At 37.2% G+C, this 23,183-nt stretch overlaps 2 protein-coding genes across 12 annotated transcripts in view; one reads left to right on the top strand and one right to left on the bottom strand.

Moving 5' to 3' along the window:
* Positions 1-9,227, top strand: part of LOC127447322 (collagen alpha-2(V) chain-like) — a 37,439-nt gene extending 28,212 nt beyond the window's left edge. Inside the window, exons 30-54 of the mRNA XM_051709110.1 lie at positions 174-227; positions 318-371; positions 519-563; positions 654-752; positions 1,178-1,285; positions 1,382-1,435; positions 1,780-1,833; positions 1,911-1,964; positions 2,061-2,114; positions 2,239-2,346; positions 2,434-2,487; positions 2,563-2,616; positions 2,700-2,861; positions 2,941-3,048; positions 3,220-3,327; positions 3,464-3,517; positions 3,606-3,713; positions 4,354-4,407; positions 4,525-4,632; positions 4,785-4,838; positions 4,926-5,033; positions 5,124-5,430; positions 5,542-5,723; positions 6,094-6,336; positions 8,012-9,227. Coding sequence (XP_051565070.1) covers positions 174-227; positions 318-371; positions 519-563; positions 654-752; positions 1,178-1,285; positions 1,382-1,435; positions 1,780-1,833; positions 1,911-1,964; positions 2,061-2,114; positions 2,239-2,346; positions 2,434-2,487; positions 2,563-2,616; positions 2,700-2,861; positions 2,941-3,048; positions 3,220-3,327; positions 3,464-3,517; positions 3,606-3,713; positions 4,354-4,407; positions 4,525-4,632; positions 4,785-4,838; positions 4,926-5,033; positions 5,124-5,430; positions 5,542-5,723; positions 6,094-6,336; positions 8,012-8,158 — 2,535 coding nt within the window. The 3' untranslated portion in view covers positions 8,159-9,227. The remainder of the gene's footprint in view (positions 1-173; positions 228-317; positions 372-518; positions 564-653; positions 753-1,177; positions 1,286-1,381; positions 1,436-1,779; positions 1,834-1,910; positions 1,965-2,060; positions 2,115-2,238; positions 2,347-2,433; positions 2,488-2,562; positions 2,617-2,699; positions 2,862-2,940; positions 3,049-3,219; positions 3,328-3,463; positions 3,518-3,605; positions 3,714-4,353; positions 4,408-4,524; positions 4,633-4,784; positions 4,839-4,925; positions 5,034-5,123; positions 5,431-5,541; positions 5,724-6,093; positions 6,337-8,011) is intronic.
* A 1,616-nt stretch (positions 9,228-10,843) lies between these two features.
* The window catches only part of gulp1a (GULP PTB domain containing engulfment adaptor 1a), a 110,344-nt gene continuing 98,004 nt past the window's right edge, over positions 10,844-23,183 (bottom strand). For 8 of the 11 annotated variants that reach the window (XM_051709128.1, XM_051709135.1, XM_051709130.1 and 5 more), the window contains 9 exons: positions 21,375-21,446; positions 19,639-19,737; positions 19,034-19,171; positions 18,720-18,836; positions 18,518-18,604; positions 17,738-17,962; positions 14,739-14,871; positions 13,796-13,890; positions 10,844-11,688 (listed from right to left, as the gene is read on the bottom strand). In XM_051709128.1, the coding sequence (XP_051565088.1) occupies positions 11,617-11,688; positions 13,796-13,890; positions 14,739-14,871; positions 17,738-17,962; positions 18,518-18,604; positions 18,720-18,836; positions 19,034-19,171; positions 19,639-19,737; positions 21,375-21,446 (1,038 nt within the window). In that variant the 3' untranslated portion in view covers positions 10,844-11,616. Of the gene's footprint in view, positions 11,689-13,743; positions 13,891-14,738; positions 14,872-17,737; positions 17,963-18,517; positions 18,605-18,719; positions 18,837-19,033; positions 19,172-19,638; positions 19,738-21,374; positions 21,447-23,183 lie in introns of all 11 variants that reach the window. The other 3 variants (XM_051709136.1, XM_051709137.1, XM_051709138.1) reach the window with 3 other exon arrangements.

Below are 23,183 nucleotides of genomic sequence, written 5' to 3'. Positions count from 1 at the left end.
TAAATGTTTATGTTGTTGTTGTTGTTATTTTCTTTTTTCCGTTTAGACCACAAGTAACTACACAGATCTGAGTCAGATATGCCAACAAATTAGATTTTTGCTGCCTGTCTGAACAAAGCATAAGAGTACAAGTAGAGCACAAGTTGTTTAGGGTTTTATTTCTTGATTTTCAGGGTCAAGCGGGGGATAGAGGTGAACAGGGTCCTCCTGGAATGCACGGTTTCCAGGTGCTTTATTAATGATTTTTTGATAATTAAAAATTCTTTTTTTTGTGATTTGGCTCTGTTGTAATATCAGTCTTCTGTCCTGTTTGTCAGGGATTGCCAGGACCAGCAGGTGCTCCTGGAGAGGGAGGAAAACCTGGTGATCAGGTACGGTTATTTGATGTTCGCTGACAACTTTTCGACTTCAACTCACATCAATCCTCATATTCCTTGAAAAATATATATGAAAGACAGGTGACAAATGTTCTCCTGATGCCAGAAAACAATGCTAATCAGGAATGTCTCTTTATTCAGGGTATCCCTGGTGAGGGTGGCCCAGTAGGCCAAATTGGACCAAGGGTAAGTTCTAGCTTTTATCCTAAATCACTTCTGTAAACATGCTGTTGTTCTGAAATTGTGTCTCTAATGGTCAGTCAACTCATTTAACAGGGTGAACGTGGAATTCCGGGAGAGAGAGGAGAGCTTGGGCCTCCTGGTCTGAATGGAGCCAAAGGTATTCCAGGAGCTCCTGGTCCTGATGGCCCGAAGGTAGAACTGAAAATTATTTTATGTGTTTATTTTAAGTACTGTTATATAGGAATAATGTGTAATCCATTTAAATTAGTTCACAATTATAAGCACTTCAGAATGAGATGTTAAAGGAATATTCTGGGTTCAGTACAAGTTAAGCTTTATGAAGAGCATCTGTAACATATCCTTCAGGAGTCCAAATTATTTGCCGTAAATAACAACAACAGCATGCCACAGATGCTGTTGATGAATCTTAACTTGTACACAGGTCAGAGAAAATTCCTTTAATAACTACTGTTTTTTGTCCAAAATAATTAGCACACTTCGTCAGTTAATTTACAGCATGCAGTCCAACTTCATATTCCTGACATATGTCGTTAACATGAGATTTTTTATGAATAATTTTAAAATATTAATTCAAAATTCATCTGAATGATCTGTAGGGCAGCCCTGGGCCTTCAGGTACTTTAGGGGATCCAGGCCCTCCTGGTCTGCAGGGAATGCCAGGTGAAAGAGGGATTTCTGGTCCACCTGGTCCAAAAGGAGACAGAGTGAGTAGCAAGGCAGTTTGATTCACAGTATGTACTGTACATGAATATTTGTGTCATTATCATCTGGCTTTAAATTGATCTTTTCCACATATTTAGGGAGCTATTGGTGAGAAAGGATCAGAGGGCACTCCAGGAAGCGACGGTGCAAGGGTAAATATATCAATATCATTAAGGTTTTACATCGAAACCTTAATCTGTTTCAATGTTGCGAGACAATATTTTGTGAGAAAACATAAAGGTCAACATTAAGCTTAAACCAAGCAACTTTGACTTATTAGTATATGGCAAACAAAGAATGTAGATGAAAAGAAGCCAAGTATTTGGAATGAATACATTTACATATTGAGTAAATAGAAGCAAAAACTTGAATTGAAAGAGTTTATCAGACTTGTTTAAACAGGTCTACAGATGCAGCAGACCAAATTAGTCTCTCTGTAGGTCATGCTTGATATGACAAGAAAATCTCATACTGTAGTTTTGTCTTACTTTTGTAGGGTTTAACAGGCCCTGTTGGCCCAACAGGACCCCCTGGCCCAAGTGGTGAAAAGGTACATACACATTTGTCACAATAACTTTATTTAGTTTTCTTTAAAGGCCACACAATTCTAACATAATTCTTTCACAGGGAGAACCAGGACCTAAGGGACCACCTGGACCTCAAGGATCAAGAGCGATGCCAGTGAGATGATTTTTGAGATCTAAACACAGAAACCTACACTATTTTTATTTAGATTAATGTGTTGATTTAATGACAAAAAATTTTCTTAACCCTAAGGGAGCCCGGGGTGAGCCTGGCCCAATTGGTGCTGTAGGCTTTGCTGGACCGCCTGTAAGTAGAACCTCACACGTGTTTGACAATATATGCAATAAATGTTTAAAACACAAAAGTACCTTAGTTCTTTGAGTAAGCTGATTCTACTGGTTGTAAACCTGGTATGTTTTCAAAACCACAGGGTCCTGATGGTCAGCCTGGTGTGAAAGGACCACCGGGGGAGCCTGGTCAAAAGGGTGATGCTGGATCACCTGGTCCTCAAGGGCTGGCTGGTCCTCCAGGGTCACAGGTGATAGAAAACATGTCAAATTGGTTTCCTGAAGATGCTGTTAAGATACTTGTACATTATTAATCTCCTTTTGATATGTTACTATAGGGTAAAATTGGTGTAGCTGGACCAAAGGGAGGGAGAGGAACACAGGGGGCCCCTGTGAGTATAGATGTAATAAAAGATACTGAATTAAAGTGGTTAATGATTGGTAAATTAACATGCATCAATGTTTAGGGCCCAACAGGTTTCCCTGGATCTGCTGGAAGAGTTGGCCCACCTGGTCCAACTGTAAGTATGTTGCATTACGTGCAGATGGTCCAAATTAGAATTTATGAAAACCTTTTCAAACCATTAAGTCTTTGTTTTCTTAGGGTCCTCTTGGTGAGCCAGGTCCACTTGGTCTTCCAGGAAAAGAAGGTCCACCTGGTCTTCGAGGAGACCATGGACCTTCAGGACGTCAGGGAGAGAGAGGTCAACCTGGTCCTGCTGGAAGCCCTGGAGACAAAGGTGATTCTGGAGAAGATGGACCACCAGTAAGTGCACCACACTTTTTTCAGCTGAAATACCAAGTGTATAAACAAGAAAAAGATTGTTAACAGTTATCTCCTTCAGGGGCCTGATGGTCCACCAGGTCCAGCTGGAACAACAGGGCAGAGAGGAATTGTAGGCCTTCCAGGTCAAAGAGGAGAACGTGGAATGCCAGGACTCCCTGGACCAGCTGTTAGTATCCAATACAAGACTTTTAGAATTAAAATGACTCATTGTAACATGCTAAAATATTGAAATTGTGCATTGCTTCAGGTAATAGCTTACTGTCCTCAATAGTGCATGTACTAAACTTAATTTCATATGAGCTCCTCTAATATGCTTGCTCTTGATTGTCGCATGTAGGGTCCTCCAGGAAAACAGGGCACACCAGGATCTTCAGGAGACAAAGGACCTCCTGGCCCAGTTGGGATGCCAGGCGCTAATGGACCCCGGGGTGATCCTGGACCTGATGTAAAATATAAAAATTATTTAATATAATTGCAGTAGAATAACAATTGCACAAAATGGCACTTCTTGGCACAATAAAGACATGTATTGACATTTTTCTTGATGCAATGGGAATGAAAAATGTAGTTTTGATCATTAGGGACCCGCTGGATCTGATGGCCCACCAGGAAAGGAAGGTGTCATAGGTGCCCGAGTGAGTATCAAATTCTTCAAATAACCCCTAACATTTGATGAACTTAAGCTTTTTGTGCCAATATTATGGAGTTTTTTATTTTTTAAAGGGTGATCGAGGAGATCCAGGGCCAGAGGGTTTGCTTGGACCTCCTGGAGCACCAGGTTCCCTTGGTCCTGTTGGTGCAACTGGTGGCGTTGGAAAGAGAGGAGAGTCTGTAAGTCTCACATTTGGGATTTTCTATTCCATTTACTCAAAGGAATATTTTCAGTTCAGTACAAGTTAAGCTTATTCGACAGCATTTGTGGCATAATGTTGATTACCATAAACAAATTTTGACACCATTTCTTTAGAAAAAGCAAAAATCTGGGTCACAGTGAGGCACTTACAATGTAAGTGAATGGGGCCAATCTGTAATGTAAATCACATACCAACATATTCTGTGCAAATTAACTGTATATCCAATTTTAAAATTTTGTTGCCATGATTATGTAACGTCATAAACCCTAAAATCCTAAAACGGCTGTGAAAAACAATGATTTTAATAACGTTACAACTCAAATAATAAACAAGTTCTAACAGGAGAATTAATGCAAGTGCTTTTATACAATTATTAGCTTCACATTTCTGCTAAATTGGCTCTAATTACTTCAACTGTAAGTGCCTCATTGTAACCTCAGTTTTTGTGTTTTGTTTTTTTTTTTAAAGAAAAGTTTAAATGCATTTTTGTGGTAATCACCATTATGCCACAGATACTGTGGGTTGAGCTTAACTTGTTTCGAATGACCCAGAATATTCCTTTAAGTTTAGAGTGAGATGTAATGTTTAAAGCATTTTGGTTTATGTTTTCTTCAAAGGGTTCAAAAGGACCTGCGGGCCCTCCAGGTCCTGCTGGAAAGCGAGGACTCGCAGTAAGATACCTATGACATCACAAAACAACATGAACATTGGAAATATTTCATTTACCTTATGGTTGCTGGTAAAAACACTTACACAACTGCTCCTTCATTTCCAACCATCTATTTAAGGGACCACAAGGACCAAGAGGGGATAAAGGTGATTTGGGTGACCATGGAGAAAGGGGACAGAAGGGTCATCGAGGATTTGCAGGTTTACAAGGTCTTCCTGGACCACCTGTAAGTTATAAACCAAAAAACCCTAGATTTCAAAGCCTGCATCATTGTCTGCACACAGGATATAATTCATATACTGTAATATAACATACTAAGCAACATAATATCAGTGAAGATTTTGTTGTCATAGCCTTTTATATTTATTTCATTTTTAGGGCACAACTGGTGAACAGGGAGCCCCAGGCATTTTTGGTCCAAGTGGGCAAAGGGTATGCATTAAACTTGTTTAATGTGAGTGATTTACAAGTAGTTGAACCAAAATGTGGATGACTTATATTCAATCATTTATCTCATAGGGACCTCCTGGGCCCATTGGACCACCAGGAAAGGAAGGGTACATTGGACAGCCTGGACCTATGGGCCCTCCTGGTTCAAGAGGATCAAGTGGTGACATTGGACCAGAGGCAAGTTAAACTGTCATGCAGTCTCACATAATATTAATCACTATGATTCAATTAAGACACCCACATATTTTTGTGTCATCTAACTATTAGGGACCTCCTGGGGATCCTGGTCCTCCTGGCCCCCCTGGATCTCCTGGTCCACCCACTGCAGCTATGGAAGACCTCTTTGGTGGGCCTCAAGATTATGATGCTGGTCCTCCTCCCCCAGAGTTCAGCGAGGATGAGGCTCTTCCCAAGAGTAACTCATCAAGCCTGTTCCAGGCTGACCCTGGAGTTCAGGCTACTTTGAAGGCTCTGAGCAGCCAGATCGATAGTATGCGTAGCCCCGATGGTAGTAGGAAGCATCCTGCTAGAACTTGTGAGGATTTGAAGCAATGTTACCCTCAAAAAAAGAGTGGTAAGTTCAGTTTAGAGGTTTGCAAAGGCAGACTTTAGCTGAAGTTTTGATTAAGGATCCTTTTGATTAAGAATATCAGTCATCCTCAAATGTTTCATCTCTACATTGTAGGCGAATACTGGGTGGATCCAAACCAGGGCAGTGCAGAGGATGCCATCAAAGTACATTGCAATATGGATACAGGAGAAACATGTATCTCTGCAATCCCCTCAAGCATCCCCCGGAAGGCATGGTGGAGTTCCCCAGGAAATAAACCTGTGTGGTTTGGAGCCAACATGAATGGTGGAACCTATGTAAGCATGTGGTAGCTGCTCTTCTGATTTGGTTTAAGGAATGTTCACACTAATTAAATTGCGATTTAAATTTCTGGAGGTGAGTCTCTGTGCTGTTTGTTCCTAGTAGGTGTTCTTACTCGACAGCTATAGCCAACTGTGTCTGCATTCCCATTGGTTGTCTCCACATTGCATCACTCCTCATTTGCATAAACATGAATTCTACTCAACATTGTAAACGATCTCTTTGGCTAATGTTTCCTCAAATTGCCAACTTCATTGAAAATGATTGATTTCTGGTTGTTTTGTTACTGGAAATTAAGTCCGTACACAAGTGAGTACAACTGTATGTACCAGTTATATATTTGTTTGTTTGTCTTTCTTTGTGAAGTTCACTTATGGGAATAAAGACCAGCCAGCCAACACTGTCACAGTTCAGATGACCTTCATCCGTCTGCTCTCCAAAGAGGCCTCACAAACAATCACTTACCACTGCAAGAACACTGTGGGCTACAAGGATGAATCAACTGGAAACCTTAAGAAAGCAGTCATCCTCAAAGCTTCAAATGATGTTGAGCTCAAAGCTGAGGGAAACAACCGCTTCAGATACACTGTCCTAGAGGACAGCTGCTCAGTAAGTACACTGCAAGACATCCTTTCTATTTCTCTGTTCTACAACCTTGCAAGCTCCCTTACTGTTTGCTGACTAAGAAGCTCCATTCTGAGGCAGCATACTAACTGAAATAGAATCTCATAAGTGATCGATTTGCAGTGCTCAAATAGTGCACTCATTTTGGCGAAGTGCACAGGAGACTTGATTCACAAGTGATTTCAAGAGTGTTTTCAATTATGCTGCCTATCTTTTGGAACAACCGTCCTATCAGGAGTGCACCTTTGATACCTTGAAAAGCTGACAACATAGGCCATAGTATGATTCTTATACAAATTATGTTGGCCATAGGTAGGTTAGAGACCTTTGTAGATTACCACACATACACCCAACACTTAAAAGCACACATACACTGATGAGCCAAAACATTATGACCACTCATAGGTGAAGTGAATAATGTTGATCATCTCCTAACAAGGCCAAATGTCAAGGTCTGGGTAGATTAGATGGTAAGCGAACAATCAGTTCTCGTAGTCAATGTGTTGAATGCAGGAGAAATGGGCAAGAGTAAAGACCTGAGCGACTTTGACAAGGGCCAAATTGTTATGGCCAGATGATTGGTTCAGAGCATCTCTGAAACGGCAAGGTTTGTGGGGTGCTTCCGGTCAGCAGTGGTGAGTACCTACGTACCGACAGTGGTCTGAAGAGGGACAAACCACAAACCGGCGACAGGATGTTGGGCGCACAAGGGGCATCGATGCGCGAGGGCAACGAAGGCTATCCTGTCTGGTCCAAACCAACAGGTCTACTGTGGCACAGAACATTTTAATGATGGTTACGGGAGGAATATGTCACAACACACAGTGCATCGTACCCTGCTGCTTATGGGGCTGTGTAGCCACAGACCGGTCAGAGTGCTCCAGATCCACTGTCGAAAGCGCTTACAATAGGCATGCGAGTGTCGGAACTGGACCTTGGGGCAGTGGAAGAAGGTTGCCTGGTCTGATGAGTCCCATTTTCTTTTACATCACATGAATGGCCATGAACGTGTGAGCAATTTACCTGGGGAAGTGATGGCACCATGATACACTGTGGAAAGACGACAAGCCGGTAGAAGGAGTGTGATGCTCTGGGCAATGTTCTGCTGTGAAAAAGTGGGTCTGGCCATTCATGTGAATGTCAATTTGACATTTGCCAACTACCTAAACATCGTTGCAGTGCAGGTACCCCTTCATGGCAATGGTATTCCCTGATGGCAGTGGCCTCTTTCAGCAGAATAGTGCGCCCTGCCACACTGCACACACTGTTCGGGAATTGTTTGAGGAACATGGCTTCCAAATTCTCCAGATCTCAATACGACTGAGCATCTGTGGGATGTGCTGGACCAACAAGTCCAATCCACGGCAGCTCCACCTCGCAAATTACAGGACTTGAAGGATCAGCTGCTAATGTCTTGGTGCCAGATACCACAGGACACCTTCAGGGGTCTTGTGGAGTCCATACCTCGGCGCTGTTTTGGCGACACGCAGAGAACCAACGGCATATTAGGCAGGTGGTCATAATGTTTTGGCTCATCAGTGTATATGTAATTTGAAATCTCCCACCAAGGGCCATGAGGTATGCCAGAGATACAGTATAATGGATTTTACAATATTGAAGTCCACCAGTACTTACCTAAACTATGTTTTTCTTTTCACAGCAAGCAGGTGGTAAGTGGGGCAAGACAGTATTTGAATACAGAACCCAGAAAACAGCAAGACTACCAATTGTGGATATTGCACCTGTGGACATTGGAGGTTCAGATCAGGAGTTTGGCATTGATATTGGGCCTGTTTGCTTCTTGTAAAATCAAGGAGTAGAGATGTATGGAAGAGAATCATCAGACTCTTAAAGTGACTGCTGACAAGATCAGCCGTGTACATACAGAGCGTTGGACTTTTCTGGCCCTGTAGCAAGATATTTATTGTGCCTTTCAAGTGTTTCAGAAAACAACTGGTCCACATTTTTTTTACCGATTGTTCCCTTGAAATAAGAAATTCAATTTAACTGAATTTTTATAAAAAAATAAAAAAAATATCCATCAACTGCTGTTTTAAATTATGATGGCCATTGCTTCAAAGTAACAGTAATGATGCTATACACTGTACCAACACTAGTTAATATTAAAATTTGGATTTGCCTGTTTTTGTTACAGTATGTTGTATTTTTTTTTTTTTTTTTAACACAAATGGTGCTATAGAGGAAGTTTACATTTAGATGAGTTTTGACTTGTTTCTCTTGAAAAACACCACTCCTAAAACTAATATCTGTACTCTGGTACATTCACTTTGTAAGTACTCTTCAACCCAATTAACAATTAAAGATGAAATCATTGATTCATTAGTGCAAGCTACCTCGTTTCTATAAACTGGCAAAAGCTGAAAACAGACTTGCTGTACATAAATACCAAAAAGGAGTTGTGTGAATTGTATTTCTCCCATCAAAAGGTACAAAGCAGGATAAGGAAATGCAAATAAAATTAACTACATCTCAGACTCTTTTTAATAAAAGGTGCATTTTTGTTTCCTTTCCCCAATATTCACCACAATTACATTGCAGGAGGAATATTTGTTTTTCCACTAGTAAGTCAAAGAGTAACCCTTCCATGATATATATTAGTTTTATATATTAAAGGCTTTTGTAAAGGTCTGGGGCACAATGTAGTGAAATGGCATTGCAGGTAAATAAAAGTAATCATTATTGACAGTCTTTAGGGTGCCATATTTTCTAAAGCATGCAGGTATACCTACCATTCTTGCACTTTTTCTTTATTATTATTTTATCTGATTAGCATTTTATAACTCTTATAAGCCATTTGGTATGGCTCTAAAGCTAATCTCATGTATTTGCTTTGCAAATTAAACACATGCATACTACCGTTTCCCATTTTATTGAATCAATTGAAACTATATTCCTTCCGCTTTCTTTTCTTTCTTGGCGTTTGAAGATGCTTATGTTTCTTTTCTTACCTTTTAAGCATGAAAATATATTTTTACATAATAAAATGATAATGAATGCACCATTGATAGATTTGCTGCTTTGGAAACATTTTTAAAACATTTGTAAGATATTGCTTGGCTTCATTATGTTCTCTATATGTTTCAGACTTAAGTTGGTGACAACAAATGCGGTGTAATGAGAGTGATTTATTTATGAATTATCATGATTTGTTAATGTTTTTAATTGTTATATTTTGCTTTCAGTAAATAATGAGACATGACATGGATGATACTAGTTTAAAACTATTTTTTTCTGCTTTATTTTAATGTTTTATTAAAATAATAATTTTATTATGAATAATGGCATTATTTAGAGAAAAAAAAATCTAAAAACATGGATACTTACTTTTCATAAAGTGTGCTATAAATATTTGATTGTTATAGAATTATACTTTGTAAAGATGTAATCCAGACAGGCAACAGCTTTAACAATAATTGCACTGATTGAACAAATGACAAATTATCTACTGTACTACAATGAAGATGTTATAAAGGGGCCCTGTCCACCGCCGAAAGCGCCTACAATGGGCATGTGAACGTCAGAACTGGACCATGGAGCAGTGGAAGAAGGTGGCCTGGTCTGATGAATCAACGATGTTTTCTTTTAGATCATGTGGATGGCTGGGTGTGTGCGCGTCGTTTACCTGTGGAAGAGATGGCAGCAGAATGCACTATGGGAAGAAGGCAGGCCGACAGAGGCAGTGTGATCCTGTGGGCAATGTTCTGCTGGGAAACCTTGGGTCCTGGCATTCATGTGGATGTTACTTTAATACCTACCACCTACCTAAAGATTGTTGCAGATCACGTACACCCCTTCATGGCAACGGTGTTCCCTGATGGCAGTGGCCTCTTTCAGCAGGATAATGCACTCTGCCACACTGCAAAAATTGTTAAGGAATGGTTTGGGGAACATGGCAAAGAGTTCAAGGTGTTGACTTGGCCTCCAAATTCCCCAGATGTCAATCCGATTGAGCATCTATGGGATGTGCTGGACCAACAAGTCCGATCCATGGAGGCCCCACCTCGCAATTTACAGGACTTAAATGATCTGCTGCTAACGTCTTGGTGCCAGATACCACAGGACACCTTCAGAGGTCTTGTGGAGTTCATGCCTAAACGGGTCAGAGCTGTTTTGGCGGTACGAGGGGAACCTAGACGATATTAGGCAGGTGGTTTTAATGTTGTGGCTGATCGGTGTAAAATCAGTAGGCTACACACAATAGTAGGCAATATGAATGAGTCAAGTGCAGTACACTTTGCAAAGCCATAATGTTCTCTGACACTTCAAGCGTTTATACTAATGTTTAAGAGAGCATGTATTTTCTCTTTATAATGTACTTTAAATATATATATATATATATATTTTTTTATCTTAATAAGTTATTCAACACCACAGTATTTTTGTGAAGATTTGCTTAGCCAAAAAAGGTGTCTCTTATTTAATGAAGTTAAAGGTTTAAGAAAGGCATGTTATAAAACAAATCACACAGATAATCTGTACCGTTTCCTTTTAATGACTACAACAGCAAAGGCTAAAATAATGCTTACAAAGTAACTTAACAATAATACATGAACAAAGCTCTTACAAAGTGCTTCCTTGTGCAAGCGGATGAAATAGATAAAATAAAATTAATCTGCAATACAAGTTAATGTGGAAATATTCCAATCCTGCCATTTATGGCACTGCTGTTTAGATTAAAAATACTGCATTTTCATGAATCCATTGCAATAAACAAAAACAATATCATAGTTTTACGTGATCTGTTATATATATATATATATATATATATATATATATATATATATATACACACAAAAGGAGCGAGTTGTTTACCCCATCTATTACGTATGGTAATGCATTAAATGTTAAAACAATATATATAAAATAATGTAAAAGAAGATATCAATAACATTAGAGACATTTTTATGAGTTGTAGCATTACATTTAAAAGGATGCTGTTTGTATGTGTAGTTTGATAACAGTTGTGAAACTTGTTAGTGTGCAATTGGACATACTTTCTACATCATTCATTGCCTGTAAAAGCAAAGGGTGTTAAAACTTCATTACTATTTTAGTTTCAGTTTTTTAGTTCTTACAAAAATAGTGATCTACTGCTTATTTTTCAATATACCTTTTGTAAACCAAATTCAAATGCAAATACATAAAAAACGCAAGATAAGACATTGACATCTTGACTGTAAACCCGAGTTTGGTACTTTAATACAAATGGTTTAACATGAATGTGACAAGAATGTCTTCTTGACATCAGCAGCGACCGTCTAGTGGATCAAGGGAAAAGACTGTGCCCTCTACTGTTAGTCCCATTTTGAACCCCTCCTGAAAAAAAAAGGAAAACAGGAAAAACAAGTTATTTTATTATTATTTCTATTACACAAACCACTATAAAAATTATATATAAATAAAAAAATAAATACAAAATAATAATATTTGAAATACAAGACCACAATCTAGGTGAACTTTTATACAGATTAGATTCATAAGTGAACATGCTTTTTAAGCAAACCGTAACGCAGAAGGAAATCACAGACACAGGGCTGTAAATAAATAATTTAACTTTGGAGATACTTTAAATAGTTAAGCAAAATAGACCTAAGAATTTCTGTCGGAAATTAACAAATAAAATTTTCTGAAAATACAAACCATCTCTGCCTCTGGAAGCAGAAAGAAAGCAAAAAGACAGAAAAGAGGGGTTGTTAGTTGAACAACACATCAAATAAATTATTAATGTAACTGTTATATGTGCAAGATTTCCTGATACTGTTTGTTACACTATTATTCAAGTTCAAGGCACAAAAATGAAAACATCAAATGAAATAAAAATCAATCATATTTGTCCCTTTTTGACTTCACTTAGAATGAATTATGCAAGTCAAATCAGGTAATGGCACAAACGAGCCCCAAAATTTTGTGCCGAATGCAACTTCAATTGCACAGCTCCCAATCTCGAGGGGTGGTGCTGCAGACTGCTAGGTTGTGGAGGATGCAGCAGGCTACCATGTTCCACTGTGATCAAGGCACCTGAATCGACTCTTTAACATGTTGAATGTTTGCTCAAATGCACTGACTTGCACAGAATGGGGGCTACAGGGGCGCAATCTAAAGGTGTCCTTCACAAATGTAAAGGTGCCCTTTTAAGCGGTGGTGCTTTTATGAGCGCAGAGATTTAAGCGGAGGTGTCTTTACTACAGCACAACTTTACTACAAGCTTTTATAAAAAAGACTTTAAATCAAGTATAGGCTAACAAAATATTCTCTATATTAAGATAAGATTAAAAAATGAAGCTTAGTGTCAAACTGACAAACTGATAACCCATTGGTGCAATTAAACTTAATGTGACATTTTTGGTTATTGATTCGTTGTCATTATTTCATATAATTATTATTATTCCTTATTTTATTTCTATTTTATTTAGGATTATATTTAATACATTATATTATGGTATCTCAATATTGTATAAAGAATTATTATATTTATAATTTCCTTTCCTGCCATTTTATTTAGTTGGTTGATTGAGTTAATAGTTCATTTTTCACTTTTTGCTGCTTGAACTTTAATGAGGGGAACACACGCTCTCTCATGAGGGCAAGAGATGAAAGGAAATCGGAGAAAGAGCGCATGTTTCTGGACTCTACATGCGCTACTATTGTTAATGCTGTTTAATCTGAAGATATTTAACAGATGTTTGAATTACACCACCTCTTGTAACTTGCATTATTACTGAGATGCCAGCGCCCGGCAGAGACTGAGAAGCTTCAAACAATAATGGGATGTGAATATTGGCTGATCGATCTGAGCATCCCTAATGCCAATGTAATAAAAAAGGGCAAAAAAACAGGGTAAAAATAAACATTTCACACAGTGTTTATTCAGAGATATGATTCACACAAATAAAGTGGTCAATGTTCTGTATAAGTATTGTATTATTAATAAAGCCATTAGTGTTATATAGGGTTGATTGTGCGAGGATTCGCCACTGACTCTGCAACATCTGCACAACGGACAGCACACTACAAATAATGTTAAGTGAAAATTCAAATAAAGATTGCGATGCATGTATTTGTAACTATATCAGATGTCATTAATAAAAATAAACAGGAACTCTTTGTGGGGGCATTTTTTTGCCCCCATATTTTGAATTTCGGTGGCATTTTTGACCATTTCGGTGGCATTTTTGCTTAAGCCCCCATTAATCTCCAACCCTGGTTGGTACTCATTGCACAATGCTATTTTAGCACATATAGCATTAAACTGGATTGTGGGTGGTTAGTGAATCAGACACAGGTTGTTATGCTGAAATACTATGCGCAAAAGTGGTGCAACTGTTTAGTAAATTTGCCTCAGAGAGTCTTAACCACTGGGGCAGTGCGTACCGTCAGCACTATTAGCTGCTCACTTGCTAATAATTCACAGACATGCAGTCACCTGCATCTCATCCAGCTTGGACTGGATGTCGGGGGGGAAGTCAGCTGACCCACAAGTGAAAGGGTCAAATGGCTCTGCACCGAACAGGTCTCTTCCTAACGAAAAAAAAAGGGTATTCTGAGAAACACTGTAACATATCCTCTTCAAAAGCATTCTGTTAGTTAGAACAGTACTGTAAGGTATTATCTACTGTTACATCTAGGGTAACACCATGTCCTAATCATCTCTTCCATGTAAATCTGAGTTTTTGTCCAAAACCGTCAGCAAACGAGATAAGAGCTACAGGACATTTTTGTTGATTGCTTGTTTTCTATTTCTGCTGCATTGCACAGGGTAGCACCAGCCACTGTGGAATCTCATTGGTCTAAAATCCACATAATTGTATATTAAACATCAAATATGTTCTGATTGGCTGTGATTGTCACATCGCTTAGAAGTTTCATGTTCAATGTGGACAAAGCAATTGCTTATCGCTGGAATCTTATCGCATTCCACGTGGTTAGGACATGGTGTTTTTTTATTATCACTTGGAAGCACCAACTACCCAGGCCAAAACAATAAACAAACACACACACAAAAAAATAACTTAAACCATAAACTAGCTCATCTAACAAACAAAAACAACAACAAAGACACTGATAACCTGGAATAGTTTTTTTTTCCTGCTATTGAATATTTAGATAAATGCAAACATTTAAAAACATTAACAAGATGGTCATGATAACTTTTAAAACTATTAAGACAATAATTTATCTATAATTTAACTACAACAGTCAGCGACTGAACCCATGAGCTCTCATTTATTTTATGTTTTAACTTCTTTAACAAATGAAAGCAAAAAGACTTTTACAATGTCACTGCATTCATACGTAGCCTGATCTTATGGCCGCATGAGCCAACATTTCGCAACCTCTGGTACAGAATCAGAGAAAGAAAAACTTACTAATCTCTGTAGGCCTCGCTGGGGGTGGAAGGGCTGAGCCATTACTTGCTGGTAATGGAACCAGTGGGGTCATTTGAGAAAATGGAACCATGTCAAATACGTCCGTGGAGGTCTTTGAGGACATGCTGTTGCCCTGTGAATGTCAATAATGTGCAAAGTCCATGAGCATTCTGAAGAATAACTGATTTGATTATGAACAAATCCCAGAGAGCACACGTACATTACAAAGATGTCTATTTGATGTGTGCGTTTTTATCAGAATATGCTTTTTTAGAGTGTTTGCTCATCTGCACTAAGATGTTTTCTCTTAGCTGTCAAAAGGACATTCAGCAGATGTTTTAAGATGTTTGTGATTCTAAAATGTATGTAAATCTGCTCCTTTTTTTTTAGATGTTTATGAGTAGTTTGTATGAAAAAATTATAAAGTTGTGCCTTCCTTAAACAGACATCTTGGAGATGTACGTGTTATCTTTAAAAAAAAAAAAAAAAAGTATTCTACTTAAAAGGAATGAAGTGCTACATAAATAAAATTCATAACATTACCACAACACATGACACATTTGTTTTTTTTCAACTGGAAATATGGCCACATTTCCTGAAGGAAATACCTTTGCTTGCAAGGCAGCAACTAAATAGTGTTATTTTTAGGTAATCTCAGGTTTTTGGCTTTAGTTCTGTGTAAATAAAATGCTGCATCAGAGCTTCTCTGCAGTTGTCATGACACTCAGCACACATCTTGTTTTCAGTTGGCTGCACACAAGAATCAACGTATAATCACTGTGCAGTGTAACGACAGCTTTAAATGGTTAAATATATGCAAGAAAGACAAGACCAATTACAATTCAAGGTGCAAATAGAATTCAGAAAGAAGGCCAATTGTAATTCAGTATGCAAATATTATGATGACATCACTGTCTTTTGCATTATAAATGAATTAACCTTTCATCAATTTAAGTCAAAGGGAGATTTTCAAACTTTAAAAAGTCAACAAACCAAAATAAAAAAATGCATAGCACACCTAGTGTTAAATTATCTACAAAAGTTTGAATGGAGTCTGTACGATTTACTAACAGATGTTTAATACTTAAGGTTAGGGGTTTGAAACAATCAGAATGTTTGAGAAATATCAATACAACCTGGACAAAACCAGAGTCATGGTGTTCCAGAAGAAGGCCAGATATCAGGGAAACAAATACCAGTTCACCTACAGAGGAGAGGTCCTACAGCACCGCATCAGCTACAGTTATCTGGACGTTGAGAGCAGTGCATCTGGAGGTTTTGGTCTGGCTGTAAAAGCATTGAGTGAAAAAGCTCGGAGGGCATTTTATGCAATTAAATCACGATTCAGCCATATGAAATTACCAATTAAAACAAATTATACAACTCAATCATTAAAGCGATTCTATTATATGAATGTGAAATTTGGGGACCAGTCTTAAATATTCAAAATTGGGATAAAACTGCAGCAGAAAAAATTCAGTTGGAATTTGCAAATAATATTTTGGGGGTACATAGAGGCACTTCCAATACCGGCTGCAGGACTGAATTGGGCTTATATACCCTAAACATTGAAATACAGAAGAGACCTGTTCAATTCTGGCATCACCTCCATCAGTCTGATCCAGAGTCTATAAAATATAAAGCCCTCCTCACCAATGAGATCCCACCAGCATCTCATCCTCTAAATACACTTGCTCTTAAACTAGTTTATGAAACTCAACTCATGATTGACTCCAGGTACAACCCTAAAATCATTATTAAAGACATTGAGAAAAATCTAAAAGATACTCATGATAAAACATTAAAAACTCAATTTGACCTCCAAAACAAACTTCATTTGGCCCTAAATAGAACCACAAAATTGGCAAACTACTTATCAATTAAACAATTTAAAGAGAGAAAATCCTCTCAAAATACAGATTAAGTTATTATGATCTAGAAATAGAGAGAGGAAGATATAAGAAAGCCTGAACACTGAGAGAGCAGAGAATATGCAGACACTGCGACCTAAAGGAAATAGAGAATGAGAAACACTTTCTTCTCATCTGTCCCAAGTACCACACTGTGAGATAATTTTTTTTCACCAAATTTGAAACACTGAATCCATCATTCCTTATACTCAGTGATACAAAGAAAAACCCCTATATACTTGGAGTACGACAGCACAACCACACTAGCTGCTAAATATGTGTCTGCCATTCACACTGTTAGACATGACTAATTAACTGTATACATTTAATTAATATTGTGTATATTTTCCTATTTTGTATATACTGTATGTCTTATTATTTTATATAATCATGCTTAGGATTTAAATGTTTTTAAACATTTTGTGTGTGTGTGTGTGTGTGTAGTATATATATATATATATATATATATATATATATATATATATATATATATATATATATATATATAGGTATTTTTATTCTATTTGTTCACTCTTATTATTTAAATGTTAATTTTTTTTTTCATTGTATTATCATTGTAGTTGTATTTATTACTGTATTATTATCTTATTTAAAACAGTTTGCATTTACATAACCTTAAAATGCTTTGGTAATACTTGTAAAAGTTCAAGGACGGGCAAGGAGGAGGCGGGAACCAGCTGAACAGTCAACGTAAAGTTTAATCAGAAACTTAACTTAAAACAAACATAAACAAACAGACACACATGCAACCCGGCCGCGTGCATCTCTCTCTCTCTCTAACTGGTGCCTCCGGCTAGTATTTATCCCCTCCCGGCTGATTAGCCCAATTCAGGGCCAGCCGTGTGTCCTCATGGCCCCACCCCGCCCCGCCCTCCTCTTCGTCACAATACTAAACTCCGATTGTCATGCCAATAAAGCTGAATTGAATTGAATTGAATCAATACAGTGCTGCCTTGCAAGCACTGTAAAAAATCTCCATGACCTCTTAAAAACTTAGGAGCAGAAACCACTGAAAGACAAACAATCAAGACCACAAATAGAAGAAGAGTAAAAAGAGAAGTGCTTTACAGGAGGGTGAGTAATGCTGTCTCCGCTGGGAGGCATTGAAAGAGCTGGTTTAGCAGGCGGAGGAGTCAGAAGACCAGTAGAAAGGTTAGAGTCAGGTGAGCTCATTGGCGTTAATGTAACAGAAGAGATTTCGAGACAAGAGAACGATGTCACATTGTGACACCAGAAGAGAGAGGAGGGTCTCTGAAGCATATACGCTTCATTAGAAGAGTTGATATGAAGAAGCTGCGGAGAGATCAGACAGTCAGTTCTAGTGTGTTTTCAAGAGTTTAAAAGGAGTAGTTCACCCAAACATTCTGTCATTATTTGAACTCGTGAACCAAATCAGTCCAATTTGTGAACAAATTAATTCTCTGAGTCAGTTATTTTCCATGAACTAGTGGATTCGTAAGAGTTACTTTCATGACTCTTTAACGGTTTTCTGTCATTTTTGTACTATTGTATGGACAAAGCTGTGTGAAGTGTTAAAAATTTCTCTTTAAGTGCTCCATTATAAAAAAAAAAAAAAAAAAAAATAGATACAGGTTTGGAACGACTTAAGATTAAGTAATTAATGACAAAATGTTAATTTGAGGGTAAACTAAATGTGCACCATTATGTTTCATTGCAGTTTTTTTTTTTTTTTTAAATAGGATAAGCTTATGCTTAAGAAGATACATGTCTTAAGGCGTAGCTACAGTATTACTGTATGTCTGTTTTGCATGCAGCTAATTAAAAGAATGGTGGATAGCAAATTGGTCTGTTCTTCCAGCAGAAAGTCCTACAGGAGGAAGTACTTACAGGAGGAACTTGAGCAATCATTAGTTGCTCCTCTAAGACTTGTAACTGCTTCTTCAACTCTGAATTTTCAGCTTCAAGATCTTGAATCTGTGAAGACAGATTTCAATCCATCATACACCAACACGAAGCTCCTCTATGACTCATAGATCATTCTTTAGAGAAGTGGTTTTCTGTAGAAGCTGTAACTGTATGTCATGCACACTTTTTTCTGCAGGCCTCCTATCTGTTTCCTCGTCTCTACGTCTTTTCCCCCAGACTCCAGAAACTTCTTGTATGCCAAGTCAAACGCTTGGCCGATGGTCAAAGTTATCTCCTCTGCCTGGAATCGACAGATAAATGACAGATCATTTTCTTAGCAACAATGTTAGCAGTGTATTGTTTGGCCATTTGTTTTAGTTTTTTTAAGCCATATCTCATTAATTTTCAAGTTCTGAAAACTAATTTTAAGAGTGACTGAATCATTGATAGATTTCATAATAGAGACTTAGAAATAGTATGACATGTCTGTTGTCTTACACATTTTTCACTGTCAAACACATAACAGAGATGCTTGTTGGACTCTGAATCTTTACAAATGAACGTGAATATCCTTTTATCCGTTTTATCATCTGCACAGAAGGATATCCGGTGCAACTGACAGTTGTATTGTACTTCCTGTGAAGACAAAATGCCGGCCTTTTAAATATAAACTGAGGAAGTCCCCAAGTGGATCAATTTAAAGGAATAGTTTACCCAAAATAGAAAATGATTTATAATTTCCTCATCCTTAAATGGTTCCAAACCCCTAAAGACTTTCTTTCTTCCAAAAGGTGAATTTTTAAAGACATTTTTTTTTTTTAAATGTGGTAAGCTATCATATGGATTCTGAAGATTTTAAATGTAGTGCACAACTTGTAAGAACCAATTTTAGGATCCTTTTATGTTGATTAAATTTTGTTGTTTTGTTCCTTGATATCCATCCCCATTTACTATTATTATAAGGAAAAGAGCAGTCAGGATATTCTTCACAAATTTCTTTTGTGTTCCACGTAAGAAAGTCATAGGTGTTTAGAATGATATGAGGATGAGTAAATGATTGCAGAATTGTGTTTCATAATCTGTTTGTTAGGATATGCACATACTTTTGATTTAGGATCTAATATTTTCACGCCATAGATGGAGATTTGTAATTCCACTTTTGGGATCTTCTGTCCCTCTGACTTCTTAATGTGTCTCTGAAACTGTAGAGGAGAAAGGTGTGGGTGTGGGAGTGAGAGAGAGAGAGACATCAACTGTTAAGTATTTAAGCAATACCATTTTATTCATCATATTAAATTATTTTAATACTGAATAACTTAAATAATAAACTTTGCCTGTTTTTGCATTGATAACAAAAATATTTCAAAACAAAACCAAATGAGGGTCAAAAGTTGCCTGTCGTCGAGCAACACAGATTGACAGAGTGATACAAACAGTGAAGTGTCCCAATTATACTAAATAACAGCACCATTGGAACATTACTAGTCCAATAACAATACAGGACCAGAACTAACATTTTATATACAATACTGTGCAAAAGTCTTAGGCACATAAGATGTTTCACAAAAACATTTGTCTTAAGATGGTTATTTATATCTTCAGCTTTAGTGTGTTCATTAGACTCTCAAACATTCCTTTTGCAAATAGAATAGAATAGAAAAACAGGGAGCAACAGATAGCTTGACCCCCACAGAGCCTCCCACTGTACATCGAATCAATCTGGGATAACATAACAAGAGACAGAAGCAATTGAGACAGCATAAATAGATATAATAACTGTGGCGAATTCTCCAAGAAGCTCTGAACATCCTATCTGCCAGCAGTCAAGAAAAACAGGTAACCTAGGATAATTAGTGCTGTTTCAAAGGCAAAGGTGGTCACACCAAATATTGATTTAGCTTTTTATATGTTTACTGGACTTTGCATGATGTTATTTGATAAATGAAAACTATATATGGCATTATTTTTGAAGAAATCTTCACTATGCAACATTTTTCACAAATGCCTAAAACTTTTGCACAGTACTGTACATGTCGAATAAACATGTTTATTCAATGTAATGCATATTATTATTTTAAATAAATATTTTTAAATCTTTATATAGCATTCATATAGCATTCATCACTTGATACAGCATTTCCTCTTTATCAAAGTCAAGTCATTTGTATTTGTATAGCGCCTTTCATAACACCTAATTTCAAAGCAGCTTCAGAGAAAATTATGCTTTAACAAAAAACATGAGTCTCAAAGTCATAATAGTGCGGTTTAATAAAAAACGTGATTGTAAATTGTGCCAGTTAGCAGGCTAAAGGTGACAGTGGCAAGGAAAAATAACCTTGAGGGAAACCAGGCTCACTGTGGGGGCCAGTTCCCCTCTGGCTAAACAGCATGAATATAATGCCAGTATTAGTTATTAATGTGTAGTACAAGTCATGGTTTAAAATTAGTTAATTAAGTAAGTGTTAGGGGCCAATGTTTAAACAAAAAGATTTTGTCTGAACTGTAAGATTAATGACTAAAGTCTTTGAAGTCCATCCTGAATTAGCTGCAGAAGTGCACACAGATGCATTGTCCTTTGTTTTTTATTTGTTTTTTTGGCTTATTAAGGTTTTAGCTGATCATAATTTATTATCTATGTATTCCACTTTAAGAGTGTAAAAGCTCTTAAAGTGTAGGGTTGCAAAAGATCTCCATGTATCATTAAACGTGTAATCTGAAAACAGCAGTAGGGTGTTAATATTCTACTACATTCTCTTCAGATAAATACCACTTCCTATTTCCAGATGTAAATAACGACACCTACTGCATTCTCAACCACAGTGAAGCTACAGTAACTTACCTTGAGCTTTCTCACTGCATCTTTCACAATTTCTGTACCTTTGGGTTGATCAACCTCTGTATTCCCCAGAAACTGAGGGAAAAATTAAAATCACATGTGTGGCCATAAACAAGCAATATTTTTATTTTATTTTATTTATTTTTGGAGTATAATGCAATTGACAATTAAACTTGACAAAAGTCTAAACAAATCAAAGGTTTGTTAATTAAATGATAAGCTGGACATGAAGGAGGATGCTTAAAATATTTTCAAATTGACTACAAAGTTAGCCACAAAATGGGCTTCACTTCATTTTGCAGATACTCTGACCTTGTGGGCTCAATTATAATTTTTAATTCATTTAAGAGCTTTGATGATTACTAAGAACATTCTTTCAGTTTAATCTGGACCTAATTTGACCACTTTGTAATGCAAGCCCATTGATCAGGGTCTCCAAACTCGGGGTTTGCTAACCCCTAGTGGTTCATGATTGAACTGCAGGGAGTTCATGAGAATGTGATAATAATGCCAAAGCCCAATTAAATTGAATATAATGAATGTATAATGTATAAACTTCTATATCACTTAGAAATCACACAAAATAATTCAACTAGTTTTAATTGTATTAAATAGCTCTAAAAGTGTAATTACATTGTAATAACATTGAAAAGTTTACACTACTTTGTAGAAATAGGGGTTCAGCTGAAAAAGGTTATGAATCCCTGATGAACCATACTACATTTATTTTCCAACAGATGGAGCTATAAACCTTTACCCATTCCATGTGGTCAAGCGTCTGTCTACAATGTGCTGACTGATTTGAAATATGTATGGTTTCTTAAAACATAGGATAAGGGCCTGCACCTCACCATTGTCTCTTTAGTGGCTACTTTATTGAGATGTATACATTAATCGACAGTAATTTAACAGTTATCTCAAAGGTTCACAAACGTTATCAGCTTTTCTTGCCTGACCTATATATAGTCATCAATAAAAAGATTTGTCTTTTTTCCTGCTATTCTCTGGTCAGGTTAAATCAATCTAACAACATTTGCATTTCCCGAAGGAGATACCAGTGTATGCAAAGTAGCACAGGAATAGTGTTGAGGTTGTAGGTATTCTTAGGTTCTAGGAATAAGTTCAGTGCGAATGAAATGCTGCATCAGGGCTGCTTTGCTGTTGTCATGAAACACAGCACGCATCTTGTTTTCTGTTAGATGTACTAGACAATCAACATGCAATGAGTTAACGCTGTCTTTGCAGTATAAAGGCTATACAGTAGACGTAAAAGAAAGAATACAGCAATCACACTTAAGTATGCAAATACATGTACAAAAGGTGATCAATCGCAACAGTTTGTTGGTTAACTTTCAGTGTGTAATATTCTTTTAAGGCAAGTCAAAGTGAGATTTTCAAACTTTGGGTAAACTATGCCTTTAAATTTCTAGTTTACAAAAACAAAAATAGATGGCACACCTCAAGCTGAAATCATCTACAAAAAGTTTGAATGGAGTCTGTACATTAAGATTTTTGGGCTGGATTAACTGCAGAAGTTTAGCATTTATAGTTATGGGATTATAGAGCAATATCAATACAGTGTTGCCTTGCTCTAGGATTTCACAACTGTAATTTGTAAGTCTCAGACATTACTGTTGGTCTGACAATTTTTTCTAAAGCAGCATAGAGACTAATGGACTCATGAGTAGTCCTAATTATTGCACAGACTGCTTACATGTGAAATTATACTGCTTTTATCTGAGCATCTCCTATGGGGAAAAGAAATGCATTATTCTGAAATTAGAGTTAAACAAATCCATAAAACATGTCTGC

The sequence above is a fragment of the Myxocyprinus asiaticus genome, chromosome 10 (assembly GCF_019703515.2).
Source record: "Myxocyprinus asiaticus isolate MX2 ecotype Aquarium Trade chromosome 10, UBuf_Myxa_2, whole genome shotgun sequence".
NCBI classification, from domain to species: Eukaryota; Metazoa; Chordata; class Actinopteri; order Cypriniformes; family Catostomidae; genus Myxocyprinus; species Myxocyprinus asiaticus.
This window is presented reverse-complemented; position numbering and strand designations above follow the sequence as displayed.